General features: G+C 35.6%; 1 protein-coding gene across 1 annotated transcript; it reads right to left on the minus strand.

Annotated features, from left to right (window-relative positions):
- Window positions 1-748: 748 nt before the first annotated feature.
- LOC116158186 (UDP-glucuronosyltransferase 2C1-like) lies at window positions 749-22,870 on the minus strand. Its single transcript, XM_064485123.1, has 6 exons — window positions 22,075-22,870; window positions 15,798-15,946; window positions 13,892-14,023; window positions 7,948-8,035; window positions 6,358-6,577; window positions 749-2,757 (listed from the first exon to the last, which is right to left on the minus strand). The coding sequence occupies exons 1-6, from the start codon at window positions 22,793-22,795 to the stop codon at window positions 2,478-2,480; spliced, it is 1,590 nt and encodes a 529-aa protein (XP_064341193.1). The 5' UTR covers window positions 22,796-22,870; the 3' UTR covers window positions 749-2,477.
- Window positions 22,871-23,149: the final 279 nt, after the last annotated feature.

Here is a 23,149-nt window from a genome sequence, read left to right on the forward strand (position 1 = left end):
AGCAGGTCTTCTGCCTTTCTTACTCACCACTCACGTAATACGGTGGTTTAAAGGCTTCACTCTATCATTATATTTTTTCAAAGAACTAATTCTCTAGAGCAAAACTTTATCTCCATTTTCCTCATCATTTTTCTGTATAACAAAAAGCTACTGTGTCACAATAACTAGTACCTGTTCTTCCAACACTATAAAGTCCCAGTTCACCATGAGAAATATCATTAGAAATTTCACGGTTACCAGAGTCCTGGGTTTATCTTAATACAGTAGAGTATTAGGTGTTTCATTGTTTTATCTATTCCATTTTTATTTCAGCATTTGTTAAAAAATCTTACTTCTGTGATTGTAAAATATATACGTATGTATGTGTATATTATATGAAATTAAAATTTAAAAAGATTTTATATTTTGTTAAGAGTAGTGAAGAAAGGGAAGTATGATAATTTCCAAATGAAAATATATCAACCACTCTAGAGAGCTTGTACACATAACCTCGACGTTTGTGATGCTCTAGACTTCCCTCCAACTGACACTTATCCACTATATTAATATTCTTCGGCCTTGTTTATTTAAAGTGCTATGTATGCACTTTGTTCTTCATGAATTATAATGCATCTGTTATTGGTGTAAAGCCAACCATCCTGAACCTTACTCCTTTATGTTACCTCATTTTATAATAATGAAAAAGTTAATGGATATCTTGCCTTTGGTATAAAATGAACAAAGATTCAACTATAATTTTAAACAGTCCTTTAGAAGAGCACAGTATTTTATTGCCAGAATAAATGATTTTGCATTGTGGTAAATTACTGCTTTGACTACATGATTTAGATCTGAAAACAAACAACATTAGTGTTTACAGTTTTGAAAAAATTATACATTAAAGCATTATAATTTTTTAATTATTTCAAAACCTCGTAAAATTAAAAAAATCTTTTTTTCCTATATCTTTTCATAGTTAGTTGCCCATCTAAGAACAAGTTTATATTTAACTTGCTCTTAATTGTGCCATTATTACTGTCAAAACCAGAAAATTGTGGAAATGATTTATATTTGTTCTAAGATAGAGCTGTAATTTTGGTTTTCTTAAGTTTAGGTTATAATTCTCACAGTCCATGGCAATTATTTAATGAACTTGGTTACTATGTAATGCCATCACAGTTAGATTGAATAATTTTTTGACCTCAAGGCCAAAACACTGGCAAACATACTAGAAGACAGATTTTTTAGGAAAGAAATTAAGAGACATCTTCATTTGTATTAAAATACAACTTGTGTCTTCATGTTTACCGCAGATCTCTGGCTGATGCTTTTTAACAGAAGTCTAAGTACTTGTGCTTCATAGAGTGGTCACAATTAAGGTTCCTGAGAGAACCAGGAGAAGTGATAGGGCAAAGTAAAAGGAAGAAATGGGCAATGTCCTGAGTCTGTGATTAGATGGAAAAAATCACCCCTTTAGCAAAGAGCAGTTCTGAGAAATGGACTCTCCCCCTCAAAGTATCTGCAGTGCAGCTGTAACTAGTTTGCTTCTTCTTTACAAATATTTATAAGTATAATTAATATATGAATGAATTAAATAAAATTTCTAGTTACTTTATTTTTTTAATGGAGGTAGTGAGGATTGAACTCAGGACCTTGTATGTGCTAAACACACACACTACCACTGCACTTTACAACCTCTCTTTAGTTACTTCTATAAAGTAGGTATTAAATTCCAGTCATTTACTCCACTGTACCATCAATCATGCTAACTTACAAAGTTCAGCTACTTCTCTGAAGCTACGAAAGTGTTACAATCCAAATGAAGAATTAACATTATTAATTTCCAAATGAAGAGCAATCTACAAATCAAAGGCGAAAAAGCGTGTTTTGTAGTGCAAGGGGGACACAGTCTGACGTGTCAGATGAAAATAAATTGATGGTATCAAGTGTGCTTTACTGCAGAGGAGAAACCCTGACAGCCTCCTGATCTCCCTGACCTGAAGGGAATCTGGCTGAGTGTGCTCTGCACTACTCTTGCCTGGTTCCTTTGGAGAACATGCAAGAACTATAACACACTGGGCCCAGGATGACGTTACGTATTTAGAAAGTGTTCAGTGTGATCAATGCTGAAAACGGAATTAACCATTTTGTTCCTAAGGCCTCAGACAACATTACAATTTGTTGAACTGAAAGCTGTGAATAAAGCACTAAGTCTTTATGGTAGCAACTCCATGTGTGTATTTGTTTATTTTCTCTTCTTAAAGAATAGGTTTTTGGGAAAGAATTTGAAACCTTAATTCTAAATCATGTGGCACATTTCGGGGGTGAGTCTTTGATCTTTGATTTGATAAGCTGAGAAATGGACAAGAACCCTGAAGAGTAGGAGAGGAATCAGTTCAAGTCAGTGGATGGATTGATTTGTATGGGCCCCACCATGGTTTCCACCCAACTTGTTAAAAAAAGAAACAAACAAAAAATATCAACAGAAAAACCAAATCCTATTCTCTCTTTTTCTTCTTTGTGGTTTTACCAAACCTCGAGCAACAAAACAGGCAACATTTAGTGACCAAAAATATAATAGTTGCCACACAGGCCAGCAGGAACCCAATCACATCCAAAGAGTGGTGCTGGTACCAGGAGAGGTTGTGGAGGGCTGGGCGCAGGTGCTTGGCTCCTTTGTGGCGCGTGACAAACTCGATCCAGAAGACTGCTCGGTCCAGGGGCTTCACTGGCTGATCGTGGTGGATTCTTGATAACTTCATAGCATTCTCTTTATAGCTGAAGATTGAATATATGGATAACGACTTGAAAAAACCATTAAGGATGTGGTATACCTAAAATTATGTTATATGTTATTAAAAGTATTTTAAATAGTTGTATAATAAATGATGTCATAAATAACATCTCCAAGAGCACCAAAGCATGTGAGTTTGTTTCCTCTTGAAATATTTCTATATAGTGGTCTATCAGCTGGAATTTTTTGGATGCTTCATACTGTAAATAACAATTGGAGTTAGGGGAGAAAAGAACTTCTATTGGAAATAGCGTTTTCAAAGTTCAGATATAGGAATATGAATACAGCATTTTACCCTCATTTGCTGAGGGGGTGGTATTGAGAACATGATAGTGACAGGAAGCAGCACTGAGGGCAGGTCTGTGAGAGAGGAACCCTTCCCCCACCCCTCCACCTTCCCCAGGTTTGATCTGGAGTGAGGGTGTTAACAAGAAGCTAGTGTTCAACAGCATCAGGTAATGGTTTCCCTCCATGATCTTCATGGCCCTGACATTTCAGATGAAAACAGAAAACTTAATGTCACCCAATGGGCAAGAAGTAGGTCCCTAGAGTGAGTAGATGCTGGAATCTTTGCTTCAGGCTACAGAGGGATGCAAGCGCCAGTGGTGAGATGGGAAATGGCAAGAGCCAGAACACAAACCCTCTGCCTTCTGTCAAGGGACAAAAGACCAGGCCAGGGTTTTGTGTTGAGGTTTTGGATGGCAGACCTAGAAGAAGAATTTCCTTGGATATATGAAGGAGGTGTAGGAGACAGGTGATTCTTCCACACTTCAAGTGCCATGATCATTTAACTTATAAATCATTGAACTGCAGAAAATGGAAAACAGCATGTAGAAAGTTCTGAGGAGAATTGTGATCCAAAAAAACAAAAATCTTATAGAAAGCCCTGTTGCCCTTTGGTTTAAGAAAAATAAGGCAGGGCTTTGTTAATACACAAGAATTTAAGGAATAAGTACGTCTGCATATATCTCAGGGATCAAGGAAACAACAGCAACAGAAGCTCCAAAAATAGAAATAAAGTATTTGTCAGATGAAAAATTAGTACGAACAAAACCTGACAGGTACAGAAAGACTGTACTAAAACAAACGGTGCATCATTAAATCCATATAAATACAAAAGTAGGGCTAAAATGTATTGGGAAGTGTGATCATAGACAATGTTGTATGTTGTAAGCCTTGATAATGTTATAATGATTATACATCAAGCAATAATTGAGCTGTGATATAGAAGAGAGAAATGGAAAGTTGAGAAGCGGCTTCCTAGAGAAAAGTCATTCAGTATTGGCCAAAATTGGAAATAGTTTAAAAATAATTATTTTAGTCTCTAATGTCAATATTTATTCATAGATGTCTATGAAATTTTTAGTAAGAATTTATCTGATATTAAAAGAAGTATTTATCCAAAGCCTGGAAAGTATTATTATTTTGATATAGTTTCTTTTTTTCCTCCAAGATTATATTTATTAGATTTATTTGAAATACAATAACAGAAATGTAACCATTCCATATTGAGAATTTATTTATTTTTGATCACAGCTCATCGCCATGTTGTACAAAGTTCCCTAGAACTTGTTCATTTTATTACTGAAAGTTTGACCCTTTGACCAATATTTCTCTACTCCCTGAACCCCTAGTCCCTGGTAAACACCACTCTACTTTCTGTTTCTATGCATTCGCCCCTTTAGATTATACATAAAAGTGACACACAGTATCTGTCTTTCTTTGTCTGACTTGCTTAGCATAATGCCATGTTGTCACAAATGGCAGGATTTCCCTCATTCCTATAGCTGAATGATATTCCTTGATAAACATACACCACATCTTCTTTACGTATTCATCCATAGACAGACAGGCTATTTTCATATCTTAGTTATTGTGAATAAAGCTGCAGTGATCATGTGAGTGCAGATATCTCCTTCATATTCTATTTTCATTTCCTTGAGTCATAATGCCAGTAGTGGGATTGCTGGGTAATGTAGTAGTTCTATTTTTAATGTTTTGGGGAACGTGCATACTGTTTTCCATAGTGTCTGCAGCAATTTCTATTCCCATCAGCAGTGCCCTAGAATTCCCTTTCTTCACAGACGCACCACCCTGGATATACCTAGTGTTTTGATGCTGGCCTATCTGACAGGTGTGAGGTGATGTCTCACTGTGGTTTTGATTTGCTTTTCCTGATGCTTGGTGATGTCAGGCCCCCTTTCATGTACTTGTGGGCCATTTGTATGTCTTTGGGAAAATATCTATTCAGTAACTCTGGTCTTTTGAGAACATTCTTTTGGCTTAGAGTTATATGAGTTTTTTATATTTTGTGTATGAAGTGCTGATCAGATATGACGTTTGAAAATATTTTCTCTCATTTTGTAGGTTGCCTTTCATTTTTTAGAGAATTTTATTTTCTGTGCAGAAGTGGTAAGTGTGATGTAGACTCATTTGTTGATTTCCACTTTTGTTCTTTGTGCTATTGCTGTCATTTCCAAAATATTGTTGCAAAGACCCTTATTCAAGGAGCCTTTTTCTCTGTTTCCTTCTAGGGCTTTTTATGGTTTCAGGTCTTCTGTTTAAGTCTTTAGTTCATTTCCAGTTAATTTTGGTAAGTGATGTCAGATAGGGGCCCAAATTCATTCTCCTTTATGTGATTATCCAGTTTCCCCAGCACCAGTCATCTGTCAATGGACATTTAGGTTGCTTCTATGTCTTGGCTATTGTCAGTAGTGCTGTTATGAACATCAGGGTGCATGTATCTTTTCAAATTAGAGTTTCCTCCAGGTATATACCTAGAAGTGGAATTGCTGGATCATATGGTAAGTCTATTTATAGTGTTTTAAGGAATCTCCATAGAATTTTCCATAGTGACTTCACCAAATGCATTCCCACCAATAGTGTAGAATGGTTCCCTTTTCTTCACACCCTCTCCAACATTTATAAATTGATTAATTATACATAATCAGCAGTACATAGTTAATATCAAATATGATTGTCTTGTACTTAAATTCTATGAAGGAATTTTGTCATGTACTGTCCCTGAGCAGTAGATTGTAACTTCAAAGAAATATTAAACTTATTTAAAGAAATTAAGCTATTGTTACAGAGACACAATCTTTTCTTATTATTGATAGTTTTTTCTTTTCAAAACAGAAAAATATCATATGATATCACTTATATGTGGAATCAAAAAATGGCAAAACTGAACATATTTTCAAAACAGAAAGAAACTCACAGACATAGAAAACAAACTTATGGTTACCAGGGGGATGATGAGAAGGGGACCAATTGGGAATTTGGGATTTGAAGTCACTAATGGCTATAAACAGATAGAGAAACAGCAAGGTTGTACTGTATAGCACAGTGAACTATATTCAATATCTTATAATACCCTATAATAAAAAAGACTATGAAAAGGAATATATATATATGTATACACATAACTGAACCACTATTGTGTACACCAAAAACTAGAAAACATTGTAAACCAACTATACTTAATAGAAAAATTTAAAAAGTAATTAATTGAATTGAATGAAACAGTTCACTCCTATTAAAAAACAGGATGACTCTCAGAAAAGAATATATTGTATACTCACGAAGGGTTGTTAATAACCTCCTTCAAAGCATGAAGCAGATCAGAACTTGTCATTGTGGGCAAGTCTACTTCAACAGCTGCCCCTTTGGCTTTTACACGAGCAACATTATCATGCTGATCACCAAACATGGGAATTCCCACCATAGGCACCCCATGGTAAATAGCTTCATAGACCCCATTGGTTCCACTGTGAGTGATAAAAGCTCTGGTTTGGGGATGGCCTAAAAAGAAAAAAAAAATCATTATTCTGTGTTGTATGTGTTTCAGAAACAAAAAAACATGACCGCTGTATACGTCACCAATTCAATTAGGCAGTATTTCCTATGCAATTCTGTGCCCTGTGGCTTTGTATATATTCCTGTAGGCTCCAAAGAAAGTGGCAGCTAATGATTCCAGGCTGAGCAGCAATGAATGATTCTAGCAATTAAGTCATTCCACAAAACCCTGAAGGTTTGTGCAGAGGGAACTGATGGGGAGCAGTTGCCATGGACAAGTTGTTGGGAAAATACATCAATCAAAAGGAATGAAGGGATTTCAGAAAACAAATGCTTGTGTGGATGGGGAAGAGGAGCTGAGATGTGCAGAGTTTCAATGTGAGAATGTGGGCATAACAGGCTAGAAAGGTAGACTAGGGCAAGATCCTGAGGTACTGTAAGAACATGGGATTTTGCACATGATGTTACATTAGTATGGAACCATAAATAATATCGCAGATGGTGAACGGAATTGTCAGGTTTTTTTTTTTTCACAAATTTATAGTGGGGAGGAGAGAAAAGAGGTGGGAGGGAATGGATAGAGAGATTCAGGAGGCAGCTGAAATACTCTGCAAAATTTCGTGAGAGACTGTTCGAAAGGGACATTCATTGATTCTGAGGAGGGAGGTTGTATCATCAATGGGGAATTATAAATTCCACATTTATGTCAGACCTTGAGAAAAATTCTGTTCACAACCAAACCCTAGTCAGATTTCTCTGAACTCTCTTCCCCACTGGGTCCTGATATGGAGCTTCTTTGTTTATCTCTGCTTTGCCCAGTTTAGTAAGAATCCTACGAAGCCAGTTTAGCTAGACTCCACCATCCTTGATGTCCAGTCACCCTTTATAGCTGTTGCGTCATTCTTCACAATCCCTCAGATGATGTTTGACCACCCTAGCTTGCCATTGGCAAGAATCAGATTAGGTCAGTTTTGCCGGAGCCCCCTTTGTCCCTGATGTCTCCTCTTAGTAACTTTCCACCCAGTGGTACCCAATTTTGCTCTTTGGCTATAAATTTCCCAATTTTCCTGTTTGTATTCAGAGTTGAGTCCAATCTCTCTGTCTCACTGTCAAAGTCCACTGCAGTAGGATGTAAACTTAACATGATGGTTTTGAATAAACTGTGTCTTCCAGTCTTTAACAAGTGTCTGGAAGATTTTTCCTTAACAAGCCCCAGAAGAAAGGTGATGAAGATATTAAGGGTGGTTTTTTGGGGTTTTTTTTTTTTTTTTCGCTTATTTTGAATTCAAATTTGTTGAATTTTTTTTTTTTAACTGAGAAATCATTTAGCTTATCCCTCATTGAACTCTGTGCAAATTTCTCCTCTGTGGTCTTACCAAGAAGATCATTTTGCGGAATCCATTCATACAGCCGGGTATTGGCTCCGAGTGTATCTGGTTTCTTTCCTGTGTATCTCCACAGAACCTGTTAAGATACATGCCTTTACTCAATTAGAAGACTTTTAGAATCACATCCTGTCAGAAGGAGGCAGTTAACTTAGAATTAATCTAGTTCGATGTCACCAGGTTATAGATGAGAAACTGAGGCCCTAAGTGATTAAGTAATGAATGTTTCTAAACCATGGACGCTACAATCATGTTTTCAAATGCTTGCAATAATCCTAATAGATCGGCTATCAACATGAGATGGATTCTAATTTAGTAGAGGAAGGCAATCTGTATCTGAGACAACTACATATTGGTGTCGCTAGGCCATTGTGGTAGAGGAGATTTTTGAAAGAATGTTTTCAGAGGCAAAAGGGAGGGATGTTACCTACCTCACTAAGAAAGTGTTAGTGCTTTGACCTTTGTAATACATTGGCAGTAACACAGAAGCAAGCATTGCCTTTCTATCTTTGTAAGTATTGTAAGTTTAGAATTTGGTGGCGTTCAATAGATCAACAATGTTGTATAACCATTAGCACTATCTATATCCCAAATGTCTTCTTCATCTGAAGCATAAACTCTGCCATTTAGCAATAACGTCCTGTTCCCTGCCCTCCCTAGTCTGGTAACCTCTTTTCTTCCCGTCTCCATGAACTTGACCGCTCTAGGTACCACATATACTGGAAGCATACAGTAATTGTCCTTTTCTGATTTAGCATTATTTCACTTAGCATTGTCTTCAAGGTTCATGCATGTGTAACATATCAAAATCACCTTTCTTTTTTAGGTGGAAAAATATCCCATTGTGTGTATATATAACACTTCCTTTATCCATTCAGTTTTTGATTGTAGATAATGTTGCTGTGACCATCGGTGTACAAGCATCTGTTGAGGCCCTGATTTCAGTCCCTTTGACAGATAGCCAGGATTAGAGTTATTGGGTCATATGAGAGCTCTATGTTTAACTCTGTGGGGGACCACGGACATGTTTTCCAGAGCAGATACCTCACTGTGCACCCTTACCAGCAATGCGTGAGGCCGCACTTCTCCACATTCTCACCAGTACTTGATAGTTTCCATTTTTTGATAATAGCTATTCTAATGAGTGAAGCAGTATCTCTTTGTGCTTTTGATTTGCATGTCCCTAATGATGAATGATGCTGGACATCTTTTTATGTACTTTTTGACCATTTGTATGCCTCCTCTGGAGAAAAGTCTGTTCAAGTACTTTCCCATTTTTCAACTGGTTTTTTTTGTTGTTGTTGTTGTTGAGTTGTAGGAGTTCTTTATAAACTGTGCACATTCATTCTTTATCATAACCACGATTTGCAAATATTTTCTCCCAATCTGTACATTGTATTTCACTTTCTTGATAGTATCTTTTGATGCAAAATTTCTCTTCCTTTGATGTAATTCAATTTATTTATTTTTTTCTTTTCTTACTTGTGCTTTTTTGTGTCATACTTATTGAAATCATAGCAAAATCCAAAGTGATGAAGTTTTCCTTTAGGGATATTTTGTAAAAGTGTTACTGTTTTAATTCTAAAGTTTCACTCTCTGAACTACCTTGAGTTTATTTTTGTATGTGATATAAGATACATGTCGAGTTTCCTTCTTTATCATGTAGATATCAAGATTTTCTTGGCTAGTCTTTCCTTTTTTTTCTCATAAATGGTTTCTCTGTAAATTGTTGCTATTTTGGTGCCTGAGGGAAGAGGTGAGCTGAGGGTCTTCCTTCTGTGCCATCTTGGCAACATTTCTTTCATATCCTCTCAAATCAATCAAACGAGGACACTTCTTCACATCATACACAAAAATAAACTCAAAATGGCTTAATGGCAAATATCAAGTATGATACCAGAAAACTCCCAGAAGAGAACGTAAGCAAAACATTCTCTGACATAAATCATATCAATACTTTCTTAGATCTGTCTTCCAAGGCAATAGAAATAAAAGCAATAATAATCAAATGAGACGTCATCAACTGTGTAAGCATTTGCACAGCAAAGGAAACCATAAGGAAAACAAAAGGACAAACTAGGAGTGGGAGAAACTACTTGCAAATGACATGACCGACAAAGACTTAACTTCCAAAATACACAAGTAGTTCATAAAACTAAAAACAGAAAAACAAACAAACACAAAAAATCTCAAAAAATAGACAGAAGATCTAAATGGACATTCATTCAAAGAAAACATGTACATGGCCAAAAGTCACACTAAAAGATGCTCAAGATCGAGAAATGCAAATCAGAACCACAATGAGGTATCACCTCACATAGATCAAAATGGCCATCATTGGAAAATCTACAAATAATTGCTGGAGAAGGTGTGGGGAAAAGGGAACCCTCCTACGCTGTTGGATGGAATGACAATTAGTGCAGCCATTATACAGAATGGTATAGATGTTCCCTAAAAAACAAAATAGAGTCATCATATGATCTAAAAATTCCACTGTTGGGCATACATCTGTAGAAGACAAAAATTCTATTTCGAAAACACACATGCACCCCGTTGGTCATCGCAGCACTATTTATAGTAGCCAAGACATGGAAGCAACCTAAGAGTCCATTAACAGACGAAAGGATAAAGAAGATATGGTGTGAATATATACACAATAGAATACAACTCAGCCATGAATAGAATGAAATGATTCCATTTGCAGCAGTATGGATGGACCTAGAGATTGTCACAGAGGGTTAAGTAAGTCAGACAGATAAAGGCAAATACTACATATCAATTATATTTGAAAAAATTTTTAAATTATGTAAATGAACTTATTTATAAAACAGAGGTGGACTTATAGATGTAGAAAACAAACTTCTGGTTACCAAATTGGAAGGCGAATGGGAGAGATAAATTGGGAGTGTGGGTTTAACAGATGCAGACTGCCACATGTAAAACAGATGAATAACCAGGATTTACTCTATAGTACAGGGAACCGTGTATTCAATATTTTGCAGTAAAGAAGAATTGGAAAAGATTATAGATATATACATATGTATGTATAACTGAATCACTTTGCTGTATACCTGAAACTAGCACACTATTATAAATCTACTGTAATAAAAATAATTCCCTGTAAGCCCTAGTTTCTCTGCATCTCTTCTTTGGTTTGTATTTGCATTCATTTAAAAATATTTTTGAATGCTCTTGTGATTTATCTTTGGACCGATTTATTGCTAACTTCAAAGTGAACAGAAACTCTGCTCCTGTATATCGCCATTTCCCTTTCTGTTATTGACGTGTACATACTTATACACTGTGTTCCTAGTTACATGAATTAATAATTTTTATGCATCTTCTTTTAAATGACTGAGAAAATTAAAATAAATCAGAATTATAACCAAAATTACAATAATAGTAGCTTTTATGGTTGCTTTTGTTTTTACCTTTACTGCAGATCTTTATTTCATCGTATGATTTTTTATTAATGTCCAGCAGCCTTTCATTTCAACCAGAAAGGGTCTCTTTTGCATTTTTACAGGAAAAGTCTAGTGCTATTCACACCCTTCGTCTTTTGTTCATCAAGCAGTGTCTTCATTTCTACCTCATTGTTGAAGGAAATTTTGCCTGATAAAACTCTCAGTTAACAATTTTGTCTTTAAGACTTTGAATTTATCAACCCACTGCCTTCTGGCCTCCAAGGTTTCTAATGAGAATTGGCTGATTATTTTACTGAAGTTAACTTTCATGTGATGCTTTTCTTCTTTCTGGCTCCTTTCAAGCTTTTCTCATTGTCTTTGTCATTCAGCAGCTTGATTCGAATATGTCTTTGTGTAGCTCTCTTTGAATTTATCCCACCTGTAGTTCACTAAGCTTCTTGGATTTATGTCTTTCATTAAAAGCAGTATATTTTGAGACATTATTGCTTTAAATATCTTTTCTGCCCATTTCTGTCTCTCTGGGACTCCCAGCATGTGTCTGCTCATGCACAGGATGGTGTCCCACAAGTCCCTTAGGCTTTGCTCATTTAGCTGCATTTGTTTCTCTTTCTGTTCTTTGAATTTGCTAATTTCAGTTACTCTGTTTTCATTTTGCTGGTTCTTTTGCTCGCTCTTGTCTGATTTGGAACCCCTGAGGTAAAATTTTCATTTTAATTCTTGAAATTTTTAGCTGTAGAATTTCTTCTTGACTCTTTTAAAAGAATTTATTTCTCTTTATCAATATTTTATATCTTATCTATATCTTTTGTTCTCTTTATAACTGTCTCCCTGTGGTTCTTTGTGAATTTTTAAGACAGTGCTATTAAAATCTTTTTCTGGTAATTCCAAAATCCACGCTCCTTCACTAATTGTTTCTGTCTATTTTGTTCCTTTGATTGGACCATCTTTTCACCTATGTATGCCTTGTGATATTTTTTTTCACCTATGTATGCCTTGTGATATTTGCTGAGAACTGTACATTTGAGGTTTTTATAAAGTTCTAACTCCAGAAATCAGAATTTCCCCTTCTTAATTTTTTTTTTTTTATATTGTTGAAGGGTTTCTCTTTGCCAGGAATCAGTCTGAGGTAAAAGCTTTAGGTTTTCACAAGTCTTTTGTCAGCCTATGGTTTTCCCTGGACATACACATAGCTTTCTAAATTTCACTGTATGTGAAGTTTTAAAAAAATGGCCCCATTGGTGATTGTCTGACTCCCAGAGAAAAAAAGAAAAAAAAAATAGTGCTCATCCTTTAAAATCCCTGGAAACTTCTGCTAATCGAAGTTGAAACAACTGTGGCCAACTTCTGTGCCTACATGCCAGTGAACAAAGCATCAGTCATCAATCAGAATGCAGAACCAAAATCTGGAGATTAAGGTCATTATTTCCCAGCATAGCTCCAGCAAATCACACCAGGAATAAAACATGTTGGCTGTCATGGGACTGGGTGAGGTAGACTTAGAACTTGCTGCTATGCTAAATGGTTGAATTTGTTTTAAAAAATTAACCACAAATTACTAGTCAGTCTCTCCACTGAAAAATTCAAGTGCTCACATAGAGTCCATATTTCCATCATAGTTACTTCAGACAATTTCTTGGTGCTTCTGAATCTACCTTGATGTGACCCTTAAGCACTGTATTTTAATACAGTTGAAAATTTAATATTTTTCTGAAGATGCCATTTAGATGAGATGTTTAAATGGATATTGCTTCCATAAAATGATTTTTGAAAGTAATTTGGCTATGTGCACAAGACTTGTCATGATGTTTTGGAACTTAAAATTGCATATAAAGTTAGCTATTTTATCTAAAGCTACAAGGTAAAAAGTGTCCCTGGCAAATTAGGAACACCATCACTCAGTTATAACCTAGGATGCTATCAATTAAAAAAATGCATAGTTTGTGGGAATGCCATAGAGTGAACTGCCATTAATCTTTTACAGTATTACTAAAATCTTTAACTGTTTACATAGAAGCATCACATTTAGGAGTATTCCTGGAATCTAAGCTGTCAGTTCCAGGTCCCAAACAATTAATTAAAAGGAGATGTACTCCGAGGCAGCCTGTGAATCAATGGTATAATTTTGAGTGTCTCTTCCTGTATTCTCTGACATGTTAGTTGTACCTTGTGTATATGCCACAGATTTAAAAAACAAATAACACAAAAAGAGGTTAGATTTCATGGAAACCTTAAAACCTAGGCAAACAGCTGACCTATTGTTTAAGATCGAGAGTGACTTAGTTTTATCCCATTACATAAAGAAAATACGGCAATATGTTTTCCTGTCAGTAATGCCACATTTAAAGCAAGTAGCATAAAATATCTTCTTGTAACATTTAATATTTTTTCTTTACACTTTAGTTAAATTGATGCTAATATCAGTAGCTTTTCTTACATTTTTAAAGTGCACATTTAAGGAGATCCTCATAGATTTTAAAACAGCTGCTCTTCCAAAAATAACTTTATCTGACCTTCTGTGGAATCTGGGCAAGGGCTGATGCAATCATCTTGGCCTTTTCTTCCGTGAGGTTTCTGATCATTGACCCCAGAGTAAACACCACAACTCCATCTTCTCCAGAGCTTTGGACAAACTCTTCCAAGTCCTGTGAAGAAAACAATCTTTGTAATATGAAAGTTAACACTTACAAGAATAAGATAGTCACACACTTTTCTCAATGTGTCTGAATTATTAGAAAGTTTCTGCTTTTTCATATGTTAACCATTTCAGAGTATGAAACATATGGCCTGAAATCCTTGGTTATTAGGCAAATTAAGAATAATTTAATTGTAAAACATGGGGGGAGATAGTCAATATATGGTAATAACTGCAAATGGAAAGCAACCTTTAAAAATTATATGAGATAAAAGATTTTAAAAATAATTTAAGCTGGAGGCTCCCTACTAGTATGTTCTAGACATTTCTGAGGTGTGTTTGTATCTCTGTTTACAAATCATTGACTACATGTTATCATTTGCCATGTGTTGAGCTCTTTATATGTGTCATTACACTCAGATATATGGTGATCTTAAGATATATGTATACATTTGCAGATGGGAAAGCTACCTCAGAGAGGTAAAATAATTTGTTGAAGGCTATAAAGCAGTAGCTGGCAGAGTCAGGTTTCTATTTAAGCTTGTTGTTTGTAAAGTGAATGACTATATTAGATACTGTCTATTGCCTTCCAACAGCCTCTCCACAAATCTCCAGATGAAGAATATCTGATTTCTGCTTCATGTTAAATAGTCCTGGTGCTTCATTTCATATTTAGCCTTGGGTGATAATAAGATTATCATTCTTTCTTCTGCTGAATCCTGGTCAGAATAATGACATCCTTTTGGTACAATTTACTTTGTTCTGTTTTCTGAATTTCAATTTGTTTTTAATTTGGCCACATTTATACATTAGATAAGTTTCCACAAACACATTTAGGATTGAGGAAGCCATATAATTTCTGACAGGTAATTAATGCAGGAATTCCTCTAATGCATACTTTGCAAATGACAGTAATAGTATAGAAAAATTAGGCTTGGAATCCAAAATAAAAATAGCATATTTAATCTTCCTGAAGTAAAAAGAAATCTTTTCATCCTATGTTTAGTTACTAACTAAGCTAAGTCAACCAAATAAGATAAGGAAAACATGCATGAGGTTTGAAATTGAAGACAGGGAAGAGATTTATTTTAAGCATTTGACTCACATGATTATGGAGGCCAGCAAGTTTAACATCTACAGAATAGGCCTTCAGACTGAAGACTCAAGGAGCAGTCCCTGTTATAGGTCAAGTCTGAAGGCCCTCTTGGCAGAACTCTTTTCCACATGGGAGAGTTCAGTCTTTTCTATTCAGTTCTTCAACTCATTGGATGAGGCTCACCCACAAATGCAGAGCAGTTTACTTTACTCAAGGTCCACATATTTAATGTTAATGTCAGCCAAATACACCCTCACAGAAACTTCCAGAGTGATGTTTGGCTAAATAGCTGGGTCCCAGGCCCAGGGAAGCTGACACATAAAATTAACCATATACTATTCTGATAGATGGATTGATTTAACATGGAAATTTATTTTCAATGACAGCAGAGTATTCTTGAGATACTGGGAAATATTTTAACATTTCTGCAGAATGTACATGTTCATAAAGACTTAATGAAGTATGAAAAAGGAAAGGAAATACGGGGACTACTTCAACCAGATAATAACACATAATACAAAAGGAAGGCTCCTGACCTGCTGATTGCAGTCTACTAGTGTAAGAGAGTCATGGCCGCTAATTCCTGAGCATGTGTTTTCAGCTGGCAGATCAAATACTATCAATAACAAACTGGAAATCATTTCAGCAGATAAGTTCTCAAACAGGCAAAATCAGCACATTCAAGTACCTTCGGTAGGGGCTTCGCAGGCTTGCAGTGCAGTCCTCCAACAAATTCAACATTAGGTAAATACGGTTGAGGAAATTCAAAATCCCAGTAAGTTCGAATCAACCACATTTCAGCTTTCCCCATAGTCTCACATAATGTGGTAGGTTTTCCTGAATAAAAATGAAGGATGATAGAGAGGAAACAAGCTGACATGTTATAAGGGAACTGTTTCACCATCTACTTTTCTAAGAGAAATCTTTGAAGATACTGGCCCTATGTTATCTCTGTGAAATCCATTGACCTTTTCCCCAAGAGTACAAATAGTGAGATTATCAATAACCAAAGACCAATTTAAGCATGGAACAAAGCCAAAAGCCCGCTGCTTCATCTCTGCCAACAGAGTCTTCTGCTTGAGCTAAGCCTGAGCCCCACTCCACGCTCAGCAAGGACACCTGCTCCGAGCCAGGAACAAGAAACTCAGGCAGTGATCCTCAAACTTCTATGGTCGTGTCTCCTCCTCTTCTCGAGAACCCTCTTCTCCAATTTTTTGCATCCTTGTTGCCCCAAGAACCTCTGGTTTCTTAAAAAAAACAACTTTTTACTGTATCCATCTTTTCCCCTAGTGTTTTCCAGTGTGCTGTCACAACTAATTACATCATATCGGGAATGAATTATTAAAAGGAAACTTTTTTAAGTGATTTTCTCCTTTGCCATACAAAATGGAAGTTCCTGTTGGACAAGCCTTTTGTCCTCTTCGGGGAAGATATAGCAGTGTTTATTAAGCTGGTGGTGAAATATTTAGTATTTTGACACATTTAGCTGACTAACAGTAAAAAGGGGGTCTCTTTCAACTGAATGGCAATGAAGTGGCTATTAACAGCTTAAGAACTGAAAGTAGTGACTGAGAAGTAAATCACTTCTCTTTGTTTGGAGTCCGAGCTGCATTTCTGCATTCTATTCAATTACTGTGGTGTAAGGAACCTTATCCAGGGTTTTGGCGTCCTTTTGAAATACATACTCAGTATCACTAATATGAAGACACTGTAGCTTTATGTTGTCCCATCACATGGCTTTTTGAATATTCTCCTTGATGTTCTGAGTGTGCTTAAGTTCTGATTAGCAAATGTGAGGGATTTTGAACTGACCAGGACGATCTATCTGTGTAAGAGATCACAAGCGAATTTCAGTAATTTAAGCATTTGATTCTGATAATGACAACGGTATTCAAAATCCAGTTTCATACTCAGGTCATATCCCATTTCAGCGGCTTATTGGTGTAGCCTTGGGTATAATCTTCTTCCCTTTGTGTGATGCTTCACTCTCACACCATCTTTTTGACAGGTTTATTAAGATAGAATTTACATATTGTATAATTCTTCCTTTTAAATATACAATTGAGTAGTTTTTAGTATATTCATAAGGTTGTGAAACCATCTCCACTACTGTATTTTACAAATTGTTATTACTCCTGAAAGAGAGCCCATATCCATTGGTAGTCATTCTCCCTTTCTTCCTTTTCCCAGCCCCTGACAACCACTGTTCTACTTCTTTCTTCATTTGACTATTCCAAATAATCTCATTTCATTTAATTTAAATGAAAGTATACACTGCGTGGTCTTTTGTGCTGCCTTCTTCCCCTTAGCATAGTGTTTTCAAGGTTCATCCCTGTGGTACTGTGTATCAGTACTTCCTTACCTTTTATTGCTGAGTAATTCTTTTGTTTGGCTATACTTCATTTTGCTTATCCACTCATAATTGATGACCATTTGGGTTGTTTCCATATTTGGATACTGTGGATAATGCTCTACGAGCAATCATGCATATGTTTTGTGTGGACACGTGCTTATTTTCCTTGGTTATAAACCTAGGAGTAGAATTTGAGGAAAACATGGTTGCTTCACTTTTTTTCATATCAATACCATTTTGCTGTTACGTCTGCACTCCTAGATTAGTAATCTGTTGTGTTTAATGGATTGAAATGAAGAGAATATAGTATGAGAAGTAAAAAATAATGCTTGATCTGCATGAAGAGATTATGAGACAATATCTCAAATTAGGAAAAGCATTTCCCAAATTTCCGAAGGTACGTGCCACATTTGATGTTATGTTGGGGCATTTCTTGAGGAATGGATGATTTGAAGATTTCTTACATATTTAGAACATTATGCATATGTATGTCTTTGTCCTTTATTATCGATTTACTGTGGATTTTTGAGTTCACATACTTTGAAGTTGAATGTGAAGTTGTATAATTCTGCCTGGTCGAAATGAGCATCTCCCCAAAATATGTCTTTATTGCACTATAGGATTTTGACTGTTTTGGGGTCTAACCTAGCACTATTACTCTAATATTCCTCTTTCCCTCAAAATGATTGTAAAGAGTTCCTCAAAAAACTTTTTGAAACAGAATTACTGGTTTCCTCCTGAATTATTTCAACATATCTATGACATGGTTCAATTAATAATTGTATAAGTTATGACTTATGTATTTAGAATTTGAAACACACTTAAAATAGATTTTATAATAAAGATCCTAAATTCCGAGTAGTCAAATAACAATCTGTACCTTACAGCATTTTTAAATGTATGATGAGAGTAAAGAAATTATTTTTCTATTTACAAAGTCTTTATTCTTCTTTCTCAGATTGATATACTGCTCCCCTCCAAACATTCTTAGGTAAAAACAGCTAGGAAAGAATCAAAGACTATGATCACTATGTCCTACCAGTAATCCTTCCCTATGAAAGAGGGTCCACCACTGAGCACCAAACTGCTTGAATCAGAAATAAACAAATAACCTTGATTCAGCTGTAGATCAGTCACTGCTTGATCTACAAGTCAGACAATGTCACCAAGAAGGGATTTCAAATTATCTATCTCAGTTTTGCCTTTTGCATCTTGGACTCTGAACATGAGTGACTGGTGATGGATGGGTAGAGCAGCTTCTGTGCACATTTTCTTTAGGGTCAAGTCTAGAGAAATAAGCATGTTCTTCTCTCACAGAATGCCCAGGAAATGTCTGAACGCAATTTGTCCACTTCGATTATGACACATGCTGTTCTGAACATAAGGCATATTCCTGGGCAGCATAGTTCTTTAGAAGCAGTCATAGTGTTTGTGAGTTGTTTAAAAAAAAATTTTGCAGAGAGAATTTAGAACAGATATCTCAAAAAACAAAAAGGGAAATGGCTATATATAACAATAGTTCACAAGTACAAACAAATTTAAAAAATTTTAGGAATAAACACAATTTTTAGGAATGATAGATTATTAGACATATATAGTGTTAAAATTAGTAATAAGGAAAATAATTGAAAATTTCATACGTAACTGCAAAAGACCTCAAATATCCAGTCATCCTGAGACAGAGAAGAAACCTGGAGGCATCACACTTACTGATTTCAAGCAATATTATAAAGTTATACTAATCCAGGTCTTTTTTGTGGTGGGGCTCTATTATTACGTTTATTTATTTATTTACCAGAGGTACTGGGATTGAAGTGGGACCTCGTTCATGCTAAGCATGTACTCTACTACTGAACTATACCTTGGAGCTATACTAATCCAAACCATATGGTACAGGCATTAAAACAGACACATGGAATCACAGAACAGAATCAAGTGCTCAGAAATAAACCTACGCGTATTTGGCCAACTAATACTTCACAAGAAGGCCAAAAATTATTCCATGAAGGAGGACATTTTTTAAAAAAATTCTTGATGAAAAAATTAGATATTCACATCAAAAGAATGAAACTAGACCTTGAACTTACACCACTATAAAAGTACTCTTAAATGAATGAAAGACTTAAATGTAAGATGTACAACCATGAAATTCCTAGCAGAAAACACAGGGGAAATATTTCTTGACATGGGCCTTGACAGAGATTTTTAAAAATATGAAACTTAATGCATAAACAACAAAGTTCAGAATGAAGAAATGGGACTACTTGAAACTAAAAAGCTTCTGCACAGCAAAAGAAATGATCGACATAATGAGAAGGCAACCTATGAAGTGGGAGAGCATATTTGCAAACCCTATGTCTGACTAGGTGTTGCTGCCTAAAGTACATAAGGAACTCACCTAATTCAATAGCACGAAACCAAACAATTCAATAAGAAAAATTATCAAAGAACCTGAATAGACATTTTTCCAAAGAAAATATTCAAATGGCAACAAATACATGAAAAGGTGCTCAACATTACTAGTTATCAAGGAAATGCAAATCGAAATCAAAATGAGGTATCACCTCTCACCTGTTAGAATGGCTATTATCAAAAAAAAAAAAAAAAAAAATGAGAGACCACAAATGGTAGTGAGGATGTAGAGAAAAAGGAGCCGTGTGCTCTGTTAATGGGAAGGTAAATGGTGCAGGACTATGGAAAACAATATGGAAATAAAAGTACCATATGATCCAGCAAATCCACTTCTAGGTATATATCTGAAGGAAAGGATATCCCTGCATCTGCATGTTCACTGCAGCGTTATTTACAATAGCCCAAACTGGAAACAACCTCAGTGTTTATGGATAGGTAAATGAATAAAGAAAATATGGTTATTATACAATGAGCTGTCTCAATATGGACGGAGATTGGGGAAATTATGTTAAGTGAAGTAAGTCAGAAAGAAAAAGGTATCACTTATACATAGAATCTGAAAAGAAAACAAATCAAAAAAGAAAACGAACTCATAGAAACAGAGAACTGATAACTGATCGCTGGATTTTGGGGTTTGAAGCTGGGAGCAACAGGTAGGTGAGGGTGGACAAATTGTACAGATTTCCCATTCTAAAGTAAGTAATGCAGGAGATGTAATGTCCAGCATGGTGACTATAGTTAATCACACTGCACTGTGTATTTGACAGGTACTAACACGGTAGATCTTAAAAGTTCTATCTCAAGATAAAAAATTTTGTAACTCTGTGTGGTGATGTATGTTATCTAACGTTATTGTGGTGATTATTTCACAACAGATACCAAAAAAAGATCATTATGTTGTATACCTGTGTTGAAACAAAATGATTTTAAGGCAGGAGAAGAAAAGGTTTACAAAAAATTTCTCTGCCATTTGAGTTACTTCCCTGTTGTCCCCTTTTACTGTGCACTGTGCATCTGCATTGTACATTAACTAGATCCCCGTGGAAGACACAGGAAAACATACTCACCAAAAAAAGCAATTTTGTACTGATGCTAGCAAGTAATACCTTTAAAGATAATATTACTCCCTTAATCCCTTAGGGGTTATAGTGACCTACTTCATGCCTTTTTGGACTTGTAAACTGTCAATATATTGCTTTGATGTATAAAATCTTTTGTTGTGTAATCCGTTGTCTCAAAAACTTATATAACTGTGCTGTGGTTCTAATGGGCAGAACATTCCTTAGAGCTTCTTGACAGACTCTCCAGAATTATAATCCTCATGTTGACGCCAATAAAATTTTTCATTTATTTTGTAGGATGACTATTGAATAACTTTTTGTCAATATCAAAAGTAATACAATGTTATATAGCTAAGTATATTTAAAAAAATCTAACTAAATAATGTAAGCAGGGAAGCAGGGTACTGCTTCCTCAGAGATAACTAGCCTCTTAGGCAAAAATTCCTCAACAAAATTTTATAATTAAAAAAGTCAATTATGCAAAAGGGAAAAAGAAGAGTAAATAGAGTTGCTAAAATAGAAAAAAATTTTTTTTGCTCAGGGTCAATGCTCGCTAGTTGAACTCTAATGTAATTTTGCATAGAACAACAAGAAAACAATGAGGTAAGTTAAAAATCTAGAAACATGCTCCTTTTGAGAAAAATCTTCCTTTTCTTGCCCTTTCAAAAGCAAGAACATATGAAACCAAGCTACATTCATTTATTTTCTACTTTCATGCTTACCAGATGCCAAGTCTGGCAACCAATCAACCAAGCCTTGATAGGAGGCAAACAGAAGTCTGAGAAACAGCAAGTTAATCAGAAAGAAAACAAGGTGTATAAAAGTAAACAAGAGAGTAGACTGAAGTTATAGAAATAAAAGACATTGTCATATTTGGTTTTTCCAAATACTCCAAAAATCTTAGCATCAAACAAGACCTATGAATATAGAGAATATTGTCTTCTCTGATATGGTGTCAGTACTCAATTATGAAAAAAATACAATAAGAAAATATTACTATTTTTTCCACTCAAAATAGTTTAGGTACAAGAACTAGGGTCCTCCCTAAAAATCCCTTTTGTAAGTTTTCATACAGTCAGACAAATATTTACATTTAATATATGAAATAAGAATCCTTATTACACGCAAATTTCTCTTACCTAAAACATTGCTGTAATATGCATCCCATTCCGGAAATATATAGTAAGAATACAGCATATCAATTAATGTATACAGTAACCAATTCTCCAGCCTCTGTACAAAAGACATGTTGTCTGTCAGTCTTGATGTACTTCCAGGAACGTAGGAAGAAGGCATCGGAAGCCCAGCACACCATCTCTCAATGACATTTCCGTAGGAGCTCCGGAAAGAGTATATAAATGGAATATTGAGGAGCTCAGCCACTAACTCCCCACAAAAGCTTAAAGGGTCAGCCAAGCAGATATCAAACTTAGCTGCCTGTAGTCTGCTGAGTAAATCCTTATCTGTGATAGCACTGTCACATACTCTTTTCATTGTTCTAAAAAAATTGTGCTCTATTTTTGTCAGTTTTATATGCATTTCCCACCAGGAGAGATTTGACAGTTCAAAAGAAGCTGAATAGAGAATTGTATCGAGTTCTTCCCTGAGAGTTTCTTTAGTTACCGGAAGTTGGAGGATCTCCACATTAAAAGGAATCTTGGTATGATCAAGCAGGAGACTTGGTGAAGGTACCAGGACAGTTATCTCGTGCCCACGATGGCGGAGTTCTTCCAGAATCACATTTAAATTAATCCAATGACTGAAATCCATGGGCCATACAAGTACTTTCCCAGTCCTTCCAGAGTCAAAGAAACCCAGATGCAGCATGAAAAGGACACAGAAGCCTTTCACAGTCTTCATGATTAACTCTCGCTGAAAGGAAATCTGAGCTTAAACCAAGTGCGTGACTCACAATACAAAGACATTTACTTGTCCCGCCCAACCAGTTTATACTAGGTTGGGCTGAACTTTGAAGTGTGTACTTTGTATTACGGATTAAAAAGAAATGAAACTACTTTGATGGAAAAAAAAAAAAGGCTGAAAAGTCAATACACTGAGTTTGGAAACAAATGCTCAGAATGAGAATTTCAAAACTTTTTTTGAGGATATGAAAATAAAGAGCAGCACACCTACAGTGAATTAAACTACAGCAAAGGTGGCAAGAATATACATTGGAAAAAAGACAAACTCTTCTAAACGTGGTGTTGAGAAATC

This window comes from Camelus dromedarius, chromosome 1, assembly GCF_036321535.1.
Source record: "Camelus dromedarius isolate mCamDro1 chromosome 1, mCamDro1.pat, whole genome shotgun sequence".
NCBI classification, from domain to species: domain Eukaryota; kingdom Metazoa; phylum Chordata; class Mammalia; order Artiodactyla; family Camelidae; genus Camelus; species Camelus dromedarius.